This window comes from Anguilla rostrata, chromosome 16 (assembly GCF_018555375.3).
Source record: "Anguilla rostrata isolate EN2019 chromosome 16, ASM1855537v3, whole genome shotgun sequence".
In the NCBI taxonomy this organism is placed as follows: domain Eukaryota; kingdom Metazoa; phylum Chordata; class Actinopteri; order Anguilliformes; family Anguillidae; genus Anguilla; species Anguilla rostrata.
The window spans coordinates 9,077,598-9,099,113 of record NC_057948.1 but is presented as its reverse complement, the minus strand read 5'-3'; the positions used below and the strand labels follow the sequence as shown (position 1 = coordinate 9,099,113).

Below are 21,516 nucleotides of genomic sequence, written 5' to 3'. Positions count from 1 at the left end.
TACATAACTAGGTACAGGTTGTTACTTATATTTCGCCTATTTTATATAGACTACAGTTGAAAATCTGATGTTTTTCTGTCTACCGAACGAACCCGGTCGATAGATGCTCACACTGAAGTAGTAGTAGGCTACTGAAATATTATGATCTAGACTAACCAGTAGGCTAATATCAGCAACTTTTTGCGAGCTAGCCACTTCAATTGAATTCTCCTTTTTGCTGTCAGAAGAGCAGTGGAAGGCAACGATAGCTTGGAAAATATGAATTGCAGTTTGGATAGCTTTCAGTGTACTGTCAACCACATAATAAAGTTGCCATTTCATTGTAAACAGTCGTGTCTGTTTTTTCATTATTTTCGCGCTGTGTAGCCTACTCAGTTAGGCAACATTTATGGAGCCAGTCATGTCTGTGGTGGCTACTCCATAGGCAAGGGGTGTATTTCAAATTAAATGAAAAGATGGGCAGTGGCGAGGATAAAACGGCAGTTTATAATTCAAAACGGGACCCGACGATTAGCACGTATTCAGTATAGCTAGTTACACTCGTTAAAAGTACATATCTTTAAACGAAAAAAACAACTGATACTTTACATATTGGGTTATTAATTAACACTGTACCACTTTATTTATATACCAACTCCTGTGTACCATTTTCCTATGACATGATTTCAGTTTCCAATCCGAGAAAGTAGCCTACACTAGACTGTCATCCGCCATTACCGTTGTTTTTGACAGTTTTCGCGAAAGGAATTATGGGATTTTTCCCAGTCGGAGCATGCACGGATGCACACTTCAAATTTTGATCAAATGGAGTGCGCATCCGGGTACTTTATCCGTGCTCCGCACTACCGAACTTCGGTTTGGACTCGCACTCCAAGATGGAGGCATGCTCGCTATGCGCACTCGGAGCATGGAAGTATGCGGTTTGGGACACAGCCAGATGTCTTCAGCTTTACATCGTGTGGAAATTAGGAAACCAACTCATCCAAATGATTTTTCTCTTTTTTTGCTGAATCAATTTCTTTTGTATGCCAAGATGTACTTTTAAATATGTTGTTGTTAAAAAAATTCAAGTCTCCCACCACCACAGAACAAGATATGGATCCCGAAAAATCTGCCCCATGTTATAAAATACAACCATCAATTTATTCTTCAAATATGTCGATGAAACGTCACCTTGAAATTACCTGACATAAACATCAGTCAGTAAATGTACAACAAACGCAATGGGGCTTTTTTTTAACTTTCAGTATTGGATACATTTATTTCACCTCACATTTGAGTTATTATACAAACAAACAATATAATACTGGAGTACTCCATGATTTTTCATTTTGTAATGGAAATGTAATATTCTGAAAGTGTTGTGGCACAGAATGTAATTAAGCATTGTACCCTCACACAGGAAAATCAGTCCAGTAACACTTACATGTATCATAATCCCATATATAAAACTATAAGACTTACCCCCAAATAGTGAAGAAACCGAGTCACATGACTATCAGATTTTTCTTTTTACGCTTAGGGTTATTTTTTGTTTTGCATAACACTACAGCCTCATATATTTTTATTTTTATTTTTTTTTTGATGAAATGCATTTTTCAAATGATTTCAAATGCATCTCCTTGTATATAGCTACACCATTATATTTACAAGAAAATTTACTTGTAATTACTTATCTTGAAAAATCTATTTCACCAAACAAATAAATCAAAATACATGAAGCTGTAGTATTATCTCCAGAAATGGGAAAAATGTAAGTTATCCTAAACAAAAAAGTAACCATAAACCTATCCCCTAACCATAACCACAACCCTTAACTCTATCAATTTTAACACAAATATTACCATCAAATGAACAATAATTTAATCATCTTTAAAAAAGTAACTTTTTTATTCTAACCCCCCCATACTTAACAAAACTTCATAAATATGCAGTTAGGAATAAAAAAATAATGGCAGATACCAAACTCAGGAAGAGAACTGGGGCAAATATGGTTTGTGGTAATTGAACTGTGGTAAATCAGAAAAATGTATGGTAAATCATGATAAGCTGTAGTAAACCACAAGAACCACGGTCAATCGGAGCAAATCATAGGATATATCTTGTTTGGGAACAGAATCAAGGGAAATATTTTGTTCAGAAAAATCAATAATGAAAAAAATTAAGTAAGGGATTAAAATCATACTAAACATGCTTTGGGGAAAATAAATAAATCGTGTCAAACATGGTAAAAACATGGCACCTAACACCAACCTTAATACAGCTCCTCAACACAAGTCCTTCGGTGACACAAGTTATTTAGTTAGGTATACAAGACTGCTCTCAGAATATAAAAATTTTCCAATGAAAACAAAATGGTGAAACTTTTTAATCTTATCTTTACCTTGTCTCGACTAAAACATGTTGAGTGTGGATATTTTATGAATGTAGCCTGTATAAACTGGGTAAAAGGATATGAAATCTGGATTTTGTATGAATCTATTACTCATGTTTAAAATTGGATCTTGCTACATATTCAGGAATACTTGCTTAAAATGTGTTCATGTATGAAATACAAACGATGTCTGTAATAATTTGTGCATTTCATCAAACCCTGGTAACTAATGAGACCTTCAGTGTCATTATGAAACCAGTGAAATTTTTGCAAGTGTAACCTTACATTTTCACTGTAAACTGTTGACAGTTCTCATAAAGCCCCCAAATCTCCTTTTTTGTTTTTGTGTTTTTAACACACACTGAAAGTTCTCATCCAGCTCCATGTACAGTCAAAATTTCATAACTAGACAACTTTAACCTACGTCAAAACCCCATATGCATAAAGCAATTGTGGTAAATAAAAATGCTTTTGCTGCTCTGGAGAGTTCTGTATTTGTCCATAAAATATGTTCTATACAGACAGCTCCATTGTGAAATCATAACCCTACTTTAGAGTATAGTTTAATGAGTAAGGAGTTGGTCTTGTAACCTAAAGGTTGCAGGTTTGATTCCCGGGTAGGACACTGCCATTGGAACCTTAGCAACATACTTAACCTGCATTGCTTCAGTATATATCAAGAAGTATTAATGGATGCAATGTAAATGCTATGTAAAAAGTTGTGTAAGTCTGTTGTAATGTATGAAATGCAATGTAACGGTGCCAGGAGGCACTAGTGGTCTAGTATGGGTGTCTTATCTTATCCTACACTTTTTATGGAAGCAGATTACAAGTGCTGTTGATTATTGAGCAAATGTGCTACAAGTGCCAACCTAACAATGGATCATACTTCTTTTTTAGCCAGTGCTGTATTTTTTTTTTTTTTTACAACCAAGGGATGCTGTTGCTGATTACAGATGTAGGTTGAAAGGCCTATCCAAAAAAGAACAGTGATAAACTGGTTGCCTACATAGCCTACAGGGAAAACAAAATTGCAATGTCAAAGCAAGTAATGCATGGCATGTGTCTTGCTTCAGTTTTCACTTCTTTTGAGCTGTGAAATGCCATCAGTGTCTAGAGTATGTTTTTGATTTATGTGTGCAGTAGTATGCCAAAAGTTAAATAAGTGCAAAAAATGTTGTCTTTTTGAGCGCAATATAGGCCAACATGATTGTCTATAGATCCTGCCTCAGTATGTGTTTACAGACTAAAGGTGTTTTTCATACATACTCGGTTGACGTGGGAATATTTTGTATTATGAGCCAAATTCGGGTGCTTGAGAGAGACTGAGTTTGAACAATGTCGCAGACGTTGCTCCACATTTACGATTTGCTCCCGGCGGAGGCCGTTGCTGTTGCAATACTTTTCACCGCCACCTTCTGCGCCCCGCCTCCCATTCCGCTGGGCCAATCTGTCCGCGCATGCGCACGTTTTAGCTCAAGGCCGCCATTTTGTGCGGAGACCACTCTGCCAAACAGGGTGAGAGAGGATTAAAACAGCGGCAGGAGACGAGCGCGTTTAACATCATCACCGAAAGACTGCAGAACTGAACCCCTGCTTTCCACTGAATTCATCGAGAAAATAATAAGAAGAGTGTAGGTAAAACCGCACCACTTTTCCGAAAAGGGGGATTTTTGCAGGAGCTTTATTCGGCCTCTAGGTGTCACGATGGCGCTCCCAGTCCTGGCTACTGGCGGGGGGTGTTTGTCTCCCTCTATCGTTATTGAAAATTTAGCTAGCAAAAAAAAAACGTTATTAACACAGAAGTTCGGGATAACGATCGCTTATTTGGTCTTTAAAATGGATTACTAGTTAGAATTTAGGTACGCATGTGATTGTTATACCTTCGTTGTTAAGGAAGCATGTTTAGGCCAGGCGTCCATTTTCTTTCTCTTCTTTGTTTCCTCTTTAAGAAAGATATAAATCCTGGACTGTCTCAGATGTTATCGTAGGTGACATTTAAACGCAATAAACACAAGTAATGTTGAAACAACCAAATGACTGCGCTTCCATATTCCAAATTATGTATGTATGTATTGTGTAAGGTTACTGCGTGTTTAGTTCTTGGGTTTGTTTTCACGGTTAAATTGAGATTTGTCGGGCGCCGTCCATTAGCGTTACTGCAAAACATCTTTTCCCCTTCGGCCTCGGCGTCCTGAACTCCGTTTGCGTCGTCTGTCAGCTCCAAATATTATTTTAAAAGTTGTAAGAATGTCTGTTAATATACTTTAGATCAGCGCCACTATACTTTGCTGATTTAAGCAGTCGAGACTAGACCAGGAAGTTGGCTAACGTATGTTAGTTAGCCAGTTTGAGGCGTTTAAGCTACCGTTAGCTAGTCATCTACTAGCTAGCTCGCCAAATCTGCTTTAACGCAACCATTTCCTCCCTGGCTGTCCCTGAGATGTTGAGCATATTATCGTTTGCTACCTTACCATTGTTCCCTAATTGTAACTACCCATGTGAAGTTAGTTAAAACAAATCATTTTCATTACGAGCTAGTTTCTCCTGAAACGTTTGCATACCAATCCCATTCCCTCCTTCAAAATGAATGCGGCTAGCCAACGTTACTGAAGCAGACCTTGACTTCAGCAAAACTGACAGCTCCCTCTATAAGTCGCCAGATAATGTTACAAAACAAGACTTCCCCCAGGGGCAGTATTTGAAGGGTTCGTTATTCAGCACTAAGCAACTTCTGCTGGATATGAGTGGAAATTAGTTTGATAACTGGCTAACATTAGCAACGGGGTGTGGGAGTGTTGACATTGGCGCACAGTCAAGTTTTAGATTGTTTTTGGAGATAAAATTAACCTTAGTCATACACCAACTAGACTGTTAGCACAGTCTGCTTCTTGACTGGAGTTCTAAAGGTGACCAGAGCATTGCACAAATATGTACATAATGACGTTCAGTTGGCTCTAGTTTATTTTTGTTTGCCAGCTCGCTGGGTAACTTATCTAGCTAAGAAAGCTGCTGACTTACAAACCTTGTAGCTAGTAACTGCCTTGTAGCAAACTTCACCGACCATTATTACCTTACCTGTTAAACAATAGCTCTGAATAGCGGGTTAAGTTTTATCTAGCTACGTAACTCATTGGCTTACGAATGCCAATGTATGAACTTGGTGTAGTTTAGTCTTAAACAGATGCATGGCAGTATCCGATGTCCAGGGGAAATGACGAATACTGAAATTTTTTATTTTAACGACCATCATAGAGGCACGGCAAGTGCAACGTCATAATTCAATTTCACATTCTCTTAACCGTCAGACAGTAGAACCTGGATTTTCAACATGGTGTCCCTGGATCAGACAAGACTTAGTGTGCTAGACCATTTAGAACATCTAGATAAAAGATTTAGTGTGTCATATTAATAATGAAATGTGATAAACACACCCACCTGGTCAGAGTCTCCATTGGATGTCTGAAATACTGCCGTACTGTAGGATTTAGACTTTATGTAGAAACATTTGAGACGGTATTAATCTAAAGTTTTCTGTAATTGCTATCTAATCTTCAACAGGTTCAGGGCAGGCATAGTTAGCAGTGAGTACAGGTTGGGCAGACATTTCGTTCCATAGAAGCTGAGAAATGGAAGATGCAGACCTAGACATATGCAGTATTCACTGTTGGTTCAGGTAATCTTTCGGAAGTGTAGGTAATTGTCAGTTGTGCTCTGTTGCAAGTTTGTTTTTCCTTTAAAATTGTATCTGGTTCAATCTAACAGTGAGTAGGATAGTTTACACTTAGGTGGTATAGTACGAAAACTGAATCCTACTTTTGACATGTTTAAAATTAGGGCCTGTCAAGCAAAATGTTATACAAATAATAAAATAATCAACAATTTAAAAAAATCTCATCAAAAGTCTTAAGATATATAGGTTTATTATCCCCTACTTTGTTAGGCAGACCTTAGTGTTTTTGCTCAAAATGTAATCGTCTGTCTACATTTTTCTATTGGCTGATCATTAATACTTGCCACTGGTAAAGGAAGCAAAGCTATTTAAGTAGTCTAAATTTTAGTAAGCCTTTCAGACATGTTGTAATCTTTCCTGGTCTTTTAAAGACCCCTGAATTAGTAAAGTAAAATTACTTTATAATTGGACCACAGGATGCATTGATGCAAGAAGTTCAACTATGTACTTTTGTATCTGTGTGTATGTGTGTGTGTGTGTGTGTGTGTGTGTGCGCGCGTGTGGTTCACAGGCTAGACGGATGGAAGGAGAGCCCACTGGCACTGTGCTGGAGCAGGGCGGAGACGCCTACAAGGGCAAGGACTGCAAGACGTACGAGCGGCGGCGCGAGGGCGGGGCCGAGGTGGAGGCGGGGGCGGAGCTTCTGCAGGCGGTGGGGATGGAGGCGGCCGACCCTCAGCAGCAGGGCGAGGCCGGGGTGGTGGAGATGATGGTGATGGACTCCCTGGACCCGGCGCTCCTGCAGATGAAGACGGAGGTGATGGAGCACCACCACCACCACCCTGAGGTGGGCGTGGGCGTGGGCGTGTCCGGCACGGCGCACGAGGCCACGGTCTCCACGGCGGACGACACGCAGATCATCACGCTGCAGGTGGTGAACATGGAGGAGCAGCAGCTGGGCCTGGGCGAGCTGCAGCTGGTGCAGGTGCCCGTCTCCGCCGCCGCCGCCGTGGACGAGCTGCAGGGCGCCTTCGTCGACGCCTCCGACATGCCCAAGGACGGGGAGCCCGTCATCTGCCACACGCTGCCGCTGCCCGAGGGCTTCCAGGTGAGGCCCGGAACATTCCGCCGTCAGTCATTCTGAGGGGCGGGGCGGGGCGGGGCGGGGCGGGGCGGGGCGGGGCGGGGGGCTGAAACGGGTCATTCAGCATTCAGTCAGTCTGGCGACTACAGTCGTTTTCAGGTCGTAGGTCAAGACCAGCACAAGTTGAGGTGGGAATAGGTGTGGCCGTTTATAGGGGACAGGTGATCAACAAAATAACAGCAAACCTTTGAGTCTTGATTTATGGATCAGCGAGTCTTCTGCTTCCCGTACGGTCCGGGGAAGGCCATTCCCGAGTCGATCGCTTGCTAATCTGCGTCACGGGCGGAGGCCAGTCGAAGCGAAGTGTTGCCGGTATCCATGGAGACCTCAGCCCTGTCTAATGACTGGAATTTCATTTTAAGCGGCTCTCCCGGGGAGTTCACTCTGGGGGCCCATTACCGCCGGCGCAATTGGAAACGCGCAGCCCCGTCCGCGTGAGAACGCTCGCCAAAGGAAAACGGGCCGTTCGGCCAATCCAGGCGTGTCGTTTCGCTTCCTCGTTTCCCAGACGGATCCGCCGAAAAACCCCGAACCAAAATGCGCCGCACGGGCGGAGTCCGCCGCCGTCCGGGAAGGCATCGTTACCGCGCGGCGCGCCAGGGTTCTGACGCGGGTGGCGTGGAATCCGGACCGCGCCCGGGGAAGGGTTTCAGTCGGCCGGGTCGAAAGCCTCTCGCCGCGCAGGTCGGGGACCGTGTCCCGCTTGGTCTGCCCGTCAAGCTGCTCCCGAAAAGTCTTCCTCCGACTCTGGTCCGCAGCGCGATGAGCGCACCTGCTAGTCCAGCAGCCTCACCACTTGTACTCTGCTCCTGTTTAAATGGCTGAAGTCAAGCAGGTGTGTGCTTGCTTGGTAGGTGAGTAATTGGATGTGAGAAGAGAACTAATTTGGAGCTTGAGTTGATGTTGGCGGGCCAGTAGGGGGCGCTCTTCTCTCTGAGCCAAACAGACCCAGACGCAGCGACGGGGCCGAGGTAAACCGAGGTCCTGACTCACGGCGCTCATTGAAGGTCCCGCGGTGCTTATCGCGAAGAGCAGAGGGGGGTTCCCCGGCGTCCTGACAAAATTCCAGCGCTGGCTGTCTCAACCTGCCACCCAGTCGTCCTCCAGTTTAAACCGGCTCAGTCATTTCCTCTCTGTGCGCCTTCGCTAAAGAGCGGTGAGCGCTGGTGTAAAATAGCTGTCGCATGTCACACAGGAAGGCCGCTGCAAAATTGGTCATGGCTGGTGTTGAGATTCTACTGTTCTCTGTGGCACACTTTGACATCACAAGATGAAAAATTCAAAGTACTGTTTAAGTGCATTTAGTTATTTTAGTAGTAATAATAATATTAATTATTATTATTGTTAGGGAGGCCACAGCTATTATTATAGGGTCAAGGGTCAACCCGTTGCTTTGTAGCGGTACTAGCAGAGCGTGAGCGCGTGAGACAGCGTAGCGTCTGACGCGTGAGCGCCCTCCTTTTTTCTCAGGTGGTGAAGGTGGGGGCGAACGGGGAGGTGGAGACGGTGGAGCAGGACGAGCTGCAGGCCGAGGAGCAGCTGCCCGAGCCCCAGAACGAGGACCCGTCCTGGGCCAAAGACCCCGACTACCACCCGCCCATCAAGAAGACCAAGAAGGCCAAGAAGAGCAAGCTGCGCTACGACACGGAGGAGGGCAAGGACATGGACGTGTCCGTCTACGACTTCGAGGAGGAGCAGCAGGAGGGGCTGCTGAGCGAGGTCAACGCCGAGAAGGTGGTGGGGAACATGAAGCCCCCCAAACCCACCAAGATCAAGAAGAAAGGTGAGATGTCAACGCTGTGGGAATGTTATAGCAACGCCCAGGGAACGCATCTGCCACTCCCAGGGTAATAACTGTTAGCTCGCTTTCTCATTCAGATTCCCACTTTGTTTATCAAGTCAGGCCGATCTGTATTAATTTAGAACGGTGAACTTTTTGCAGGTGCTGCTTCGTAGCTGGGCAAATGTAGAAATATAATGCACCTGTCCCAGCCAATCAGAATTGAGTATTCAGCCAAGCCGTTGTATGTTGGTTTTGAGTGCATGCAACATAAGTTGGTCACGAGTAAAATTCTTTGTATCCTGTTTGACACCAACTGTGTGTATTGTCACAGTAGGTTAAGCATTAAGACATTATGAATGAAAACCTTGGGCCCTGATGTCCATTGTTATGCCTGCATTCATTCTCTGTTCAACCAGAGGTGCCGCCCGGCCAAGATGCCTTCTAAAAATAGATTCTTCCCTGTTCTCAGAATCGATTTGGAATCAAGGTCATTATGGGATCACTCCATCTGTGAAATAATTGACAATCACCAAGGAAACCGTAAATTCTCGATAGCACATTTGTTACAACAAAGCACGTCTTTTACTAAAATACCAGGAACCATATTTTTTCTTTCTACTGTGCGTGAGGCAGCATTCATGTCTCAGCCTAAATAAAGTGTATAGGAAGGGTGATGAGAAGGGAGAGTGTTTGCCCCCCGTGCTGCCGGTGGCCGGGGGTGGGTGTGGTTCTGGTGTTGACCACGCCCCCCTGCCCGCCCGTCTCAGGTGTGAAGAAGACGTTCCAGTGCGAGCTGTGCAGCTACACCTGCCCGCGGCGCTCCAACCTGGACCGCCACATGAAGAGCCACACGGACGAGCGGCCGCACAAGTGCCACCTGTGCGGGCGCGCCTTCAGGACCGTCACGCTGCTGAGGAACCACCTGAACACGCACACAGGTAGGACCGAATCCACCTGAACACGCACACGGGTACGACCGAAACCACCTGAACACGCACGCGGGTACGACCGAAACCACCTGAACACGCACACGGGTACGACCGAATCAACCTGAACACGCACACAGGTACGACCGAAACCACCTGAACACGCACACAGGTACGCTCACAACGCCTGAACACGCACACAGGTACGCTCACAACGCCTGAACACGCACACAGGTACGACCGAAACCACCTGAACACGCACACAGGTAGGACCGAATCCACCTGAACACACACACAGGTACGCTCACAACGCCTGAACACGCACACAGGTACGCTCACAACGCCTGAACACGCACACGGGTACGCTCACAACGCCTGAACACACACACAGGTACGCTCACAGCGCCTGAACACGCACACGAGTAACTCGTAACGCCTGAACACACATTCTGAACACCTGTTCACATGTTCACAAGTAGGGTCGGAACGCCTGAACACGCACTCCGGTACACCCTCAGAGCCTGAACACGCACACAGGTAGGTTCGGAACACCTGCACATGCACACGAGTACGTTCTGAACAGCTGAACACGCCCACATTGAACGCTCTGAATACCTGAATATGCACATATGGGAATGCTGGGAACACCTGAACACGCACAGATGTTGCTCTGAACACAAACCTGGACATATAGTCGTACCGTCAGTTCAGTATATTGTGATCACATTCAACATAACGCGCAGCAGTCTAATATTATTTCAGCTGTCATTGGAAGCTCCAGTCTGATACGGCTGTTGTGATTGGCTCCAGTGTAACACTGCCTTGCTGTGATTGGCTGCAGCGTGACCCTGCCTCGCTGTGATTGGAGTGGCTTTGTGCTCCTGCTCTTTCAGGAACGCGGCCACACAAGTGCGGGGACTGCGACATGGCCTTCGTCACCAGCGGGGAGCTGGTCAGGCACCGCCGCTACAAACACACCCACGAGAAGCCCTTCAAGTGCTCCATGTGCGACTATTCTAGCGTGGAGGTGAGCACATGGAACATTCACACACACTCACACACACACACACACACACACACACACACACACACCCACGAGAAGCCCTTCAAGTGCTCCATGTGCGACTATTCCAGCGTGGACGTGAGCGCACGCGCACACACACACACACACACACACACACACACACACACACACACACCCACGAGAAGCCCTTCAAGTGCTCCATGTGCGACTATTCCAGCGTGGAGGTGAGCGCACGCACACACACACACACACACACACACACACACACACACACACACACACACACACACCCACGAGAAGCCCTTCAAGTGCTCCATGTGCGACTATTCCAGCGTGGAGGTGAGCGCGCGCGCACACACACACACACACACTCACGCACACACACACACACACACACACACACACACTCACACACACACACACACGCACACACACACACACACACACACACTCACACACACACACACACTCTCACCCTCTCTGTCTCTGTCGCAGGTGAGTAAGTTGAAACGGCACATCCGCTCTCACACGGGCGAGCGGCCCTTCCAGTGCAGCCTGTGCAGCTACGCCAGCAGGGACACCTACAAGCTGAAGAGGCACATGAGGACCCACTCAGGTGAGACAGAAAACGGCCACACACATTAATACATCGACCACTACATCTACATATTACTACATCGACCACTACATCTACACATTACTACATCGACCACTACATCTACACATTACTACATCGACCACTACATCTACACATTACTACATCGACCACTACATCTACATATTACTACATCGACTACTACATCTACATATTACTACATCGACCACTACATCTACACATTACTACATCGACCACTACATCTACACATTACTACATCGACCACTACATCTACACATTACTACATCGACCACTACATCTACATATTACCACATCGACTACTACATCTACATATTACCACATCGACCACTACATCTACATATTACCACATCGACTACTACATCTACATATTACTACATCGACCACTACATTTACACATTACCACATCGACTACTACATCTACACATTACTACATCGACCACTACATCTACACATTACTACATCGACCACTACATCTACACATTACCACATCGACTACTACATCTACACATTACTACATCGACCACTACATCTACACATTACTACATCGACCACTACATCTACACATTACTACATCGACCACTACATCTACATATTACTACATCGACTACTACATCTACACATTACTACATCGACCACTACATCTACACATTACTACATCGACCACTACATCTACACATTACTACATCGACCACTACATCTACATATTACCACATCGACTACTACATCTACATCACACACACTACTTTATTACACATCGACCACTACATCTACAATTACCACATCGACCACTACATCTACATATTACTACATCGACACTACATCTACATCATTACATCAACATACATCTGAATTACTCACATCGAACACATCACTATTACTACATGACACTACATCTACATATTACTACATCGACCACTACATCTACACATTACTACATCGACCACTACATCTACACATTACTACATCGACCACTACATCTACTACATCTACATATTACTACATCGACCACTACATCTACACATTACTACATCGACCACTACATCTACATATTACTACATCGACCACTACATCTACATATTACTACATCGACCACTACATCTACATATTACTACATTACTACTATATCGACCAGATGGTCAGCTCCTCATTCTTAACACTGAAAGAATTGTTTCCCATCCAGTACCGTTAGACCCAAATCCTGTGCCTTCAGCCATAAAGTCGTGTTGCTAGCCAAAGCCCCTTGCCTATCAGAAAGACACAAGATGAAAGCAATGCGAGAGTTGACCATCTGGCTCGATCTGTAACATCTGCGGCACACCCACTCCATTTTTAGACGCGTGTCGCTAGCCGTAGAAGTGGGTTTTGTGCACGGGGCACGCGCGCTGAGTGCCGCTCTGCGTCCTCAGGGGAGAAGCCGTACGAGTGCTACATCTGCCACGCCCGCTTCACCCAGAGCGGCACCATGAAGATGCACATCCTGCAGAAGCACACGGAGAACGTGGCCAAGTTCCACTGCCCCCACTGCGACACCGTCATCGCCCGCAAGAGCGACCTGGGTCAGTCCTCCGCGTGTGAGTGCGTGAGCGTGTGTGTGCGTGTGTGTGTGTGTGTGTGCGTGTGTGTGTGTGTGTGTGTGTGTGTGTGTGTGTGAGCGTGTTTCCCTGCGTTTGTGAGGCCCTCGGGCACATGTTTAATCTCTCTCTCTCTCTCTCTCTCTCTCTCTCTCCTCCCTCCCTCCCTCTCTCCCTCTCCCTCCCTCCCTCTCTCCCTCTCCCTCCCTCCCTCCCTCCCTCCTGCAGGAGTGCACCTGAGGAAGCAGCACTCGTACATCGAGCAGGGCAGGAAGTGCCGCTACTGCGAGGCGGTCTTCCACGAGCGCTACGCCCTCATCCAGCACCAGAAGTCCCACAAGAACGAGAAGCGCTTCAAGTGTGACCAGTGCGACTACGCCTGCCGCCAGGTCAGCACACACACACACACACACACACACATACACACACACACACACACACACACACACACACCAGGTGTGTGTAAAGCTGAATGCTCTAAAATGTGTTCGGGTTGTAAATGAGGATAAGTCTCCTACGTGTTGTAAAGCCCGAGTGTAATCTTGGCACCGCCTCCACAGCTTTCTGTTCTGCTCTTTCTGCTCTTTTTACTGCTGAAGCTGGTTTGCTCTTTACTGCTGAAGCTGGTTTGCTCTTTACTGCTGAAGCTGGTCTGCTCTTTGCTGCTGAAGCTGGTTTGCTCTTCACTGCTGAAGCTGGTCTGCTCTTTACTGCTGAAGCTGGTTTGCTCTTTACTGCTGAAGCTGGTTTGCTCTTTACTGCTGAAGCTGGTCTGCTCTTTGCTGCATTGACACATCTAGCTTCTGAAAGGGCTCCTAACTCTGCTTCTTATCATTTGTTCCTGACTTTAGTTTTTGGATACATGAATCCTAACAATGACACGCACATTTTTATCTTTATAATGTGCATTATTAAGATGGTCCTGTATTCAGACAACATTGCTTCTGTGACATTTACTAACCGTCAAAAGCAAGAATAGCTTTTTCTTGAAGTTCGGCGATCGCTAAAACTAACTCGCCAGACTGAATTTACGAAGGAGAACCTTAACGCTTGCATTTCGTCGAAAGTCAGTTACAGACAAACGTCGACTGCACAACATAGTGTGTTTGGACTCGGGAGTAACAGGATGCCCTTGTGTCCCCCTCCCCTTCCCCCTCCCCACCCCAGGAAAGGCACATGGTGATGCACAAGCGCACGCACACGGGGGAGAAGCCCTACTCCTGCAGCCACTGCGAGAAGACCTTCCGCCAGAAGCAGCTGCTGGACATGCACTTCCGCCGCTACCACGACCCCAACTTCGTGCCCACCTCCTTCGTGTGCACCAAGTGCGGCAAGACCTTCACCCGCAGGGTACGCGCCGCGCCGCGCCACGCAGAGAGAGGGGGCGCTCTTAAACGATTTCGGCCGCCTCGTTACGCCCAACGAGCCCCAGAGTGGCCGCTGAGGACGATGTCCGTGTCCCCGTATGAAGCGTGCCGCTGCGGCCCGTTCCGTGGGTGACCGCCAGTGGTGCTTATCGGCAGATTAGCGGGTTGAGCCGGCGCATCCGGTGGAAACGAAAGCCTGCGAGCCAAAACGGGGAGGCGGGGGGGGGGAGGGGGCGGACGGGGTGTAAAATGGGACAGTTCCAAAGGCTGTGACTGACAGAGGGCGCTCTGAAATTGAGCTGTAATTGCGCACGGCTGGGTCGAACGTTAGCTCATTTCGTGGGGCCCAAAATCCCTGGCGGCGCCCCTGCCTCCGGGAACAGAAGCGGCCGCTCCTGGCGTAGTTAGCGGTAGGGCTAGGCGCTTAGGAGCCTGTCTCTCTGAACGCGCCCTGCTGTCCTGGCGTAGTTAGCGGTAGGGCTAGGCGGTCACGGGCTTGTCTCTGAACGCGCCCTGCTCTCCTGGCGTAGTTAGCGGTAGGGCTAGGCGGTCAGGAGCCTGTCTCTGAACCCGCCCTGCTCTCCTGGCGTAGTTAGCGGTAGGGCTAGGCGGTCACGGGCCTGTCTCTCTGAACGCGCCCTGCTCTCCTGGCGTAGTTAGCGGCAGGGCTAGGCGCTTAGGAGCCTGTCTCTCTGAACGCGCCCTGCTCTCCTGACGTAGTTAGCGGTAGGGCTAGGCGGTTAGGAGCCTGTCTCTCTGAACGCGCCCTGCTCTCCTGGCGTAGTTAGCGGTAGGGCTAGGCGCTTAGGAGCCTGTCTCTCTGAACGCGCCCTGCTCTCCTGACGTAGTTAGCGGTAGGGCTAGGCGGTTAGGAGCCTGTCTCTCTGAACGCGCCCTGCTCTCCTGACGTAGTTAGCGGTAGGGCTAGGCGCTTAGGAGCCTGTCTCTCTGAACGCGCCCTGCTCTCCTGGCGTAGTTAGCGGTAGGGCTAGGCGCTTAGGAGCCTGTCTCTCTGAACCCGCCCTGCTCTCCTGGCGTAGTTAGCGGTAGGGCTAGGCGCTTAGGAGCCTGTCTCTCTGAACGCGCCCTGCTCTCCTGGCGTAGTTAGCGGTAGGGCTAGGCGCTTAGGAGCCTGTCTCTCTGAACCCGCCCTGCTCTCCTGGCGTAGTTAGCGGTAGGGCTAGGCGCTTAGGAGCCTGTCTCTCTGAACGCGCCCTGCTCTCCAGGCGTAGTTAGCGGTAGGGCTAGGCGCTTAGGAGCCTGTCTGTCTGAACCCGCCCTGCTCTCCTCAGAACACCATGGCCCGGCACACGGAGACCTGCACCGGGCCCGACGCCGACGGCGAGAACGGCACGCCGCCCAAGAGGGGCAGGGTGGGGAGGAAGAGGAAGATGCGCTCCAGGAAGGACGAAGACGACGACAGCGGTGAGACAGGGAACGCCCGTGGGTCTTGTGGGGGAGAACCGTGAGAGCGCTTGATTTGGAATCGCCCTCTAATGAAGTGGTTTTTGTGCGAGGGCAGGTATTTGGGATTAAAAAAGGGGAAAAAAGCTGAATTATTAAGGCTCTTAATTTGAAATACGGTCCTGGAGCACCTAAACTCCAGCCTTTAACCTTTGACCTTCCCTCTGCGAATTGCAACGTCTAACCCTTTGTCCTCCGGTGCAGATGAGCACGGAGAGCCGGACCTGGATGACATCGAGGAGGAGGATGAGGAGGAGGACGACGACCTGCTGTCGGCCGCCGAGTTGGAGGTGGAGCAGGCGCCCGCCACCACCCCGGTGCCCGCCCCATTGCCCCCGCCCGTCAAGAGGAAACGAGGCCGACCGCCCGGCAAAGCCAACCAGCCCAAACCCGCGCCCCGTGAGTCCTCCGCCCCCCGCCGGCCTGCTAATGCTTCTCTGCGCCAGATGAGCAGCACAGCAGTGTAGCATTTCCGTCGAGCTACGCCGAGCTTTGGGGAAATGCTGCGCGTGATGAATTGCGGTCGCGCTGCCGTTGTTTGTGTTGGGCGCTTGCTTACTGTGCTTTGGCAGTGCGGGAGGATCGAGTGTCTGAGTCAGCCGGATGCGCCGTATCCGCTGTGTGACTCAGACATTCGAGTCTTCGAAACAATCTGCATTGTCGAAGCAAAGTGAGCACGTACGCCGCACGGACAACTGCAGTGTGTAAATAAAGCGACTGATTTACAGCACTTCCCCCACGCTCGCTGCTCACATTTCCGTGACTCTCGAGAGGGAAAATAACCATCAGCTTTCTGACCGCGATAGCCAGCTGTCTGACGTTACTTTGCTCGCTAGCACGCTTAGCTAGTGATACTTCCTTAATGGGAACTGAATGGCATTGGCCCTTAGCGAGCTAGCTTAACTCTAACGTTAACTCGTGGTTATGTTAAAGATATGGTTATTCCATAAAGTCAATCAGCTGGCCAAATCAGTCATCAGAACATGAAAAATACAAACTCTCTCGGCTATCGAAGTTAGGTTTGAGCCGTAATTATAGTATAGTCAAGGCTCTATTGCATTAAAAGCCTTCTGACGGTTTTCATTGTGTTACTGCCATACTGAACACTTAGCTGGCGAGAGTGCAGTGGCACCAATTCTCCCTGTCTGGGCTGTTTCCTGGAATCCCGTATCTCCGGGGTGTCTGTATTAACGGCCGGGGCCCGTCCCTGACAGCGCTGCCCCAGAGAGCAGCGGTCTCTGCCGTGACCCCCTGTGAGCGCAGTGAGAAAAGAGAGAGCCCAGGCAGCCGCACGGACAAGATGGCGGCCGTGAAAAACACGAGCCGCCGGCCCTCTCTCGCGGCCGCGCCGCTTTGACCTTCTACGCGTGAACAACGCGTACTCGCGTCTTCGCCATTGGCTCTGCCATCTGAAACGCCAGTCGGTTCTCAGACGGGTGGTCAGCTGACTGAGAGGTTGGAGTCGGGCTTGTGTTTGGATCAGGTTTGTGAAGCTGTCCAACTGAGGTTTTTCTGGGGTGGAACTAAGATTGCGGTTGCGTTGGGTTTCGGATTAGGGCTGTGAACTTACCGGGCTGAAGTTCCGTTAGGTTTGGGAAGCTGATGTTGGGTTTGTGTGCGTTGTCGCGGCAGAGCTAACCGAACGCTAACCGTCGCTCTGGTTTAAATCTCACAGCCGCCGCAATCATCCGGGTGGAGGACGAGAGCACCGGCGAGGTGGAGAACATCATCGTGAAGAAGGAGGCGGAGCCCGCGGCGGAGGCGGACGCGGAGGAGGAGGAGGAGGAGGGCGGAGCCGAAGGCAGGGAGGCGGAGAACGTGCAGCTGCCCGCCGCGGAGACCGCGCCCAACGGAGACCTGACGCCGGAGATGATCCTGAGCATGATGGACCGATGATGGGCGCGGCGGCTAGCCGCCCCCCCCGCCTGCACGCCAGCTCCTCCCATCGACCCAAAAACTCCGCCCCCCTTCAGTACTCGGCACCCTATGACCAGTTTGTTTTTGGTTTTGTTTTTTTGTTTGTTTTTTTTTACAAATTTCAACTCCCTGCTCTCTGGCCTTCTGGCTTCTCGCCCTTCAGTAGCACATCCAGCCGCGCAGAGGATTGTGGGACGGCCGCGGGTGTAGAGGAGCCATTTCTTAATGTCGTGATAAGATCAAATACGGCGTGTCCCGGTTGGAGGAGGGGGGGAGGGGAGGGGAGGGGTGGGCGGGGCCTGCCATCCAGACGCGAGGTCCGCTTTACCCTCCCGATCGATACCTTAAGACCCCCTCGACGCTTCTGTAACCGCGCCGCGGAGTCGCCGAAACGCCGGGGGGAACGCCGCGCGCGCTCGCCGGTCGCCGCGCACGACCCTCTCGCCGCTCTGAAAGGACGCGGTGACCGTTCGTTCGCTCACGTTTCCCGCCCTTTTCGAAGGAATCGCTCTTGCCCGCGCGGTTGCCCACCAGCCTTTTGCCGCCTCGGACCACGTCGCCTGACGGATCGCTCGTTCTCGGCCGAGAGAGGCAGAATCCTGACATCTGTTGTGAAAGCCTGCAATTATGTTGTACAAAAAGCAATCTCGCTAGTTTTGCTTGTAAATATATATTTTTTTTTTGTTTTGTTTTAGGTACATTTTAATCTTTCCTAGTTATCAAATACCTTGTAAATGCAGAGAAATAGGCGTTTTAAGAAGTAGCTTTTGGATTTCAACCAACAAAGTCTTTTCGCTCTCGGTGTGTGAATGTGCAGAAATACTACGGAGAAAATCATGTAGCAAAACATGGCCCTCGGACATGCCCCACTTCCCTTTATCTTCTGCGGTCTGCACACACACAGGTATATACACACACACGTATGTACACACACTGTCACTCAATCACACACACACACGTATATACACACGCACGCAATCATATACACACGCATGCACGCACACGTGTATACACACATACACACACACACACACACACAAATCATCTACGCACACCAAATTTGTTGGTGTGAGCCTTTCTGTTTTGGGCTATTCAGCAGAGTGGACTTGTCCCACTAGGAGAAAAATGTCTTCTTTTTTTTCCACGAGCCCTTTTAAAATCCAAACCACTGTAGCGCACCTGCTAAACATCATAGCCAGACACACGACATGTCTAAAACTTTTTTTTTTCCTTTTTGGAAACGAAACCCCCTTTTTGTCCGATTCGTCGTAGATTCGCGTGATTACATTGCACCCGGGCGGGGTTTTTGCACGTGCGATTGAGGAAGCCGGTCATGTGAGACGTCGGCGCGTGCAGGGGGCGGGGCTGTGGGGGGAACGCCGTCTGTCTGTCACATGCTGAAAGCCGTCTGCTTTTGCTAAGCGTTCTTACTGATTCAGAATGACATTTCCTACTACATCTATAATTGTATTCTGATTCGCTCTGGGTTTTTTTTTTTTTTTTTTTAACTTCGAGGTTAATGCTTTTTTTTTTTTTTTTTTTTTTGTACTTGGCTGTATCATGTGAGTTTCTCAGTGTTTGAAAGCCAACATTATGGAATACATTTATCAGGGGAGGGGCACGGAGGAAGTAGAATGTATCGCTGTACAGCTATTAAAACAAAAATGACCGAACTAGAAGCTCTCTCTCTCTCTCTCTTCTGTATCGCTTGCTTGCGGTTAGAGGCTTGCAGGAAGTTCACTTCCTGGACCCGGGCTGTTTTTAAATGCTCCCGTCGCTGCCACGCAGAGATACACGATCACGGAATTCGGCGGCACGGTCCTCAACTCCTCCGCCTGTCGTCCCTCCCGACCCACGGTAGGTAGCGTTTTGCCGTCTTTATTCCTTTCGACTCCGGGGGAGCTTCTCGAATGGGTAAACGCGTGGGGTGACATCACCCCGACGTCAGAACCCCGTTCTCATTCGGCCCCCGTTTACGAGTCCCGGTGAGCCACAACATCCGTTGGGTTTAAGTCCTCACCGAAATGGGCAATTCAGGCCCGAGAAAACCAAGTGAGGTGAGGTTATGGATAAACCAAGGGCCAAAGTGGAGAGTGTGGAGGGAGAGAAATGGCTGAACCAAATTAGTTTTTAGAGAGACTCTGTTACAACAATGTTTTTCTGGTAAATGAAGGGGGGGGGGGATAGAAAGGTCCAGGCCTGAACCTCAAAAGCTAGGAGGTGATGAACCGTCCCCTTGCCAGGCAGCCTGGTGACGGTGGTTAAATTTGCTAATGCTAACGCGGAATCTACTGGGCGTGCGGCCAAAGCCGATGAGGAAGTTGCAAGCAAGGGTGCCAGAAAAGAAGGTAAAAGGACAGGAAAAGCAAAGCTGTGTGTATAGACAGGCAGATGTAGCACAGAGGGCGTAAGGGACTGCCAGTACCTGAGTGCGAGTAGAGGCGTTACAGTGCGTTGAATCCAGCAGACGATAGGACAATAAGATCAGATCTTTAAAGGGGACGTGGAGGTCGTCCTGACAGGCCAGTGCACGGCTACACCTGCTCAGTCTGCAGTCCTGGATTTTAGGTGTAAAAACAACAGTTTTTAAAACGCTCGCTATTCTTATGGAGATGTAAAATGTGACTGGGGATACTGCGAGTTATGTTTCACATCTGCGTGAGAACAATATGGGTGTTTTGAGTAGAATTACTTTATTTCAATTGGCATTTTTTTATCGATTGAAAAGGATAGTCTCGCTCATCTCTTCCGCAGAAAAATATGACTGAGGGGCATTTATATTTATAAGGACTGGAGACAAAGAGCTCAATGTTCAAAACTACCCCCCCCCACACACACACACACCAGTTGTTTTGTATTTTAATTTGATTTGCTATGTTTTTGGCTCCTGCATATTTAAAATACTACTTCCCATTCGATTATTTGGTTATCCAGGTCATTGCAGTTTCCATACCTGGCTACAAAATATTTCACCACCAGAGTAATTGGTTCAACTGTCCTGCAGCCCTGTTTTCATGTTGCGTTATTCGGATGCATTCTCTCCTCCCATCTGCTCATATTTGAATGGCTGGCTCACACATTTTGCTCATTCTGGTTCATATTTGAATATTCCAGATTTTCTCCCTGCTAGCTGGTGTGCGGTATCTGTGTGGGGAAGCACACAGACGGCCTTGTGTTTTATTCAGGAGAACCCTGGGAGCTCCCTGCTGCTGTCTCTGCCATGCATTATTCAGCTGGATTTTCGCTGCACTGTTTAAGGAGACCACGCCTGTCTGGAACTTCACTGTGCTGTGTGCAGAGGCCACACCCCTCTGGAACTTCACTGTGCTGTGTGCAGAGGCCACACCCATCTGGGACTTCGCTCTGCTGTGCACAGAGGCCACACCCTTCTGGGACTTCGCTCTGCTGTGCACAGAGGCCACACCCCTCTGGAACTTCGCTGTGCTGTGTGCAGAGGCCACACCGCCACACCCCTCTGGAACTTCGCTCTGCTGTGCACAGAGGCCACACCCCTCTGGAACTTCGCTCTGCTGTGCACAGAGGCCACACCCCTCTGGAACTTCACTGTGCTGTGTATAGAGGCCACACCCCTCTAGAACTTCACTGCACAACTCATCTGTGACTGTCCCTAAAGAG

At 48.7% G+C, this 21,516-nt stretch overlaps 1 protein-coding gene across 6 annotated transcripts; it reads left to right on the top strand.

Annotated features, from left to right (window-relative positions):
• Nucleotides 1-3,842: 3,842 nt before the first annotated feature.
• On the top strand, nucleotides 3,843-19,553 carry LOC135242476 (transcriptional repressor CTCF-like). 6 transcript variants are annotated; one of them, XM_064313527.1, is made up of 13 exons: nucleotides 3,843-4,008; nucleotides 5,936-6,050; nucleotides 6,619-7,155; nucleotides 8,662-8,974; nucleotides 9,742-9,912; nucleotides 10,794-10,927; nucleotides 11,420-11,540; nucleotides 12,968-13,117; nucleotides 13,361-13,521; nucleotides 14,300-14,482; nucleotides 15,792-15,924; nucleotides 16,168-16,362; nucleotides 17,639-19,553. In XM_064313527.1, exons 2-13 carry the CDS (start codon nucleotides 6,027-6,029, stop codon nucleotides 17,857-17,859), a joined length of 2,343 nt encoding a protein of 780 aa, XP_064169597.1. In that variant the 5' UTR covers nucleotides 3,843-4,008; nucleotides 5,936-6,026; the 3' UTR covers nucleotides 17,860-19,553. The 6 variants fall into 6 exon arrangements, with proteins under 6 accessions (XP_064169597.1, XP_064169599.1, XP_064169598.1 ...); XM_064313529.1 differs by lacking the exon at nucleotides 5,936-6,050; XM_064313528.1 differs by lacking the exon at nucleotides 5,936-6,050 and having other exon boundaries at nucleotides 3,843-4,012.
• Nucleotides 19,554-21,516: the final 1,963 nt, after the last annotated feature.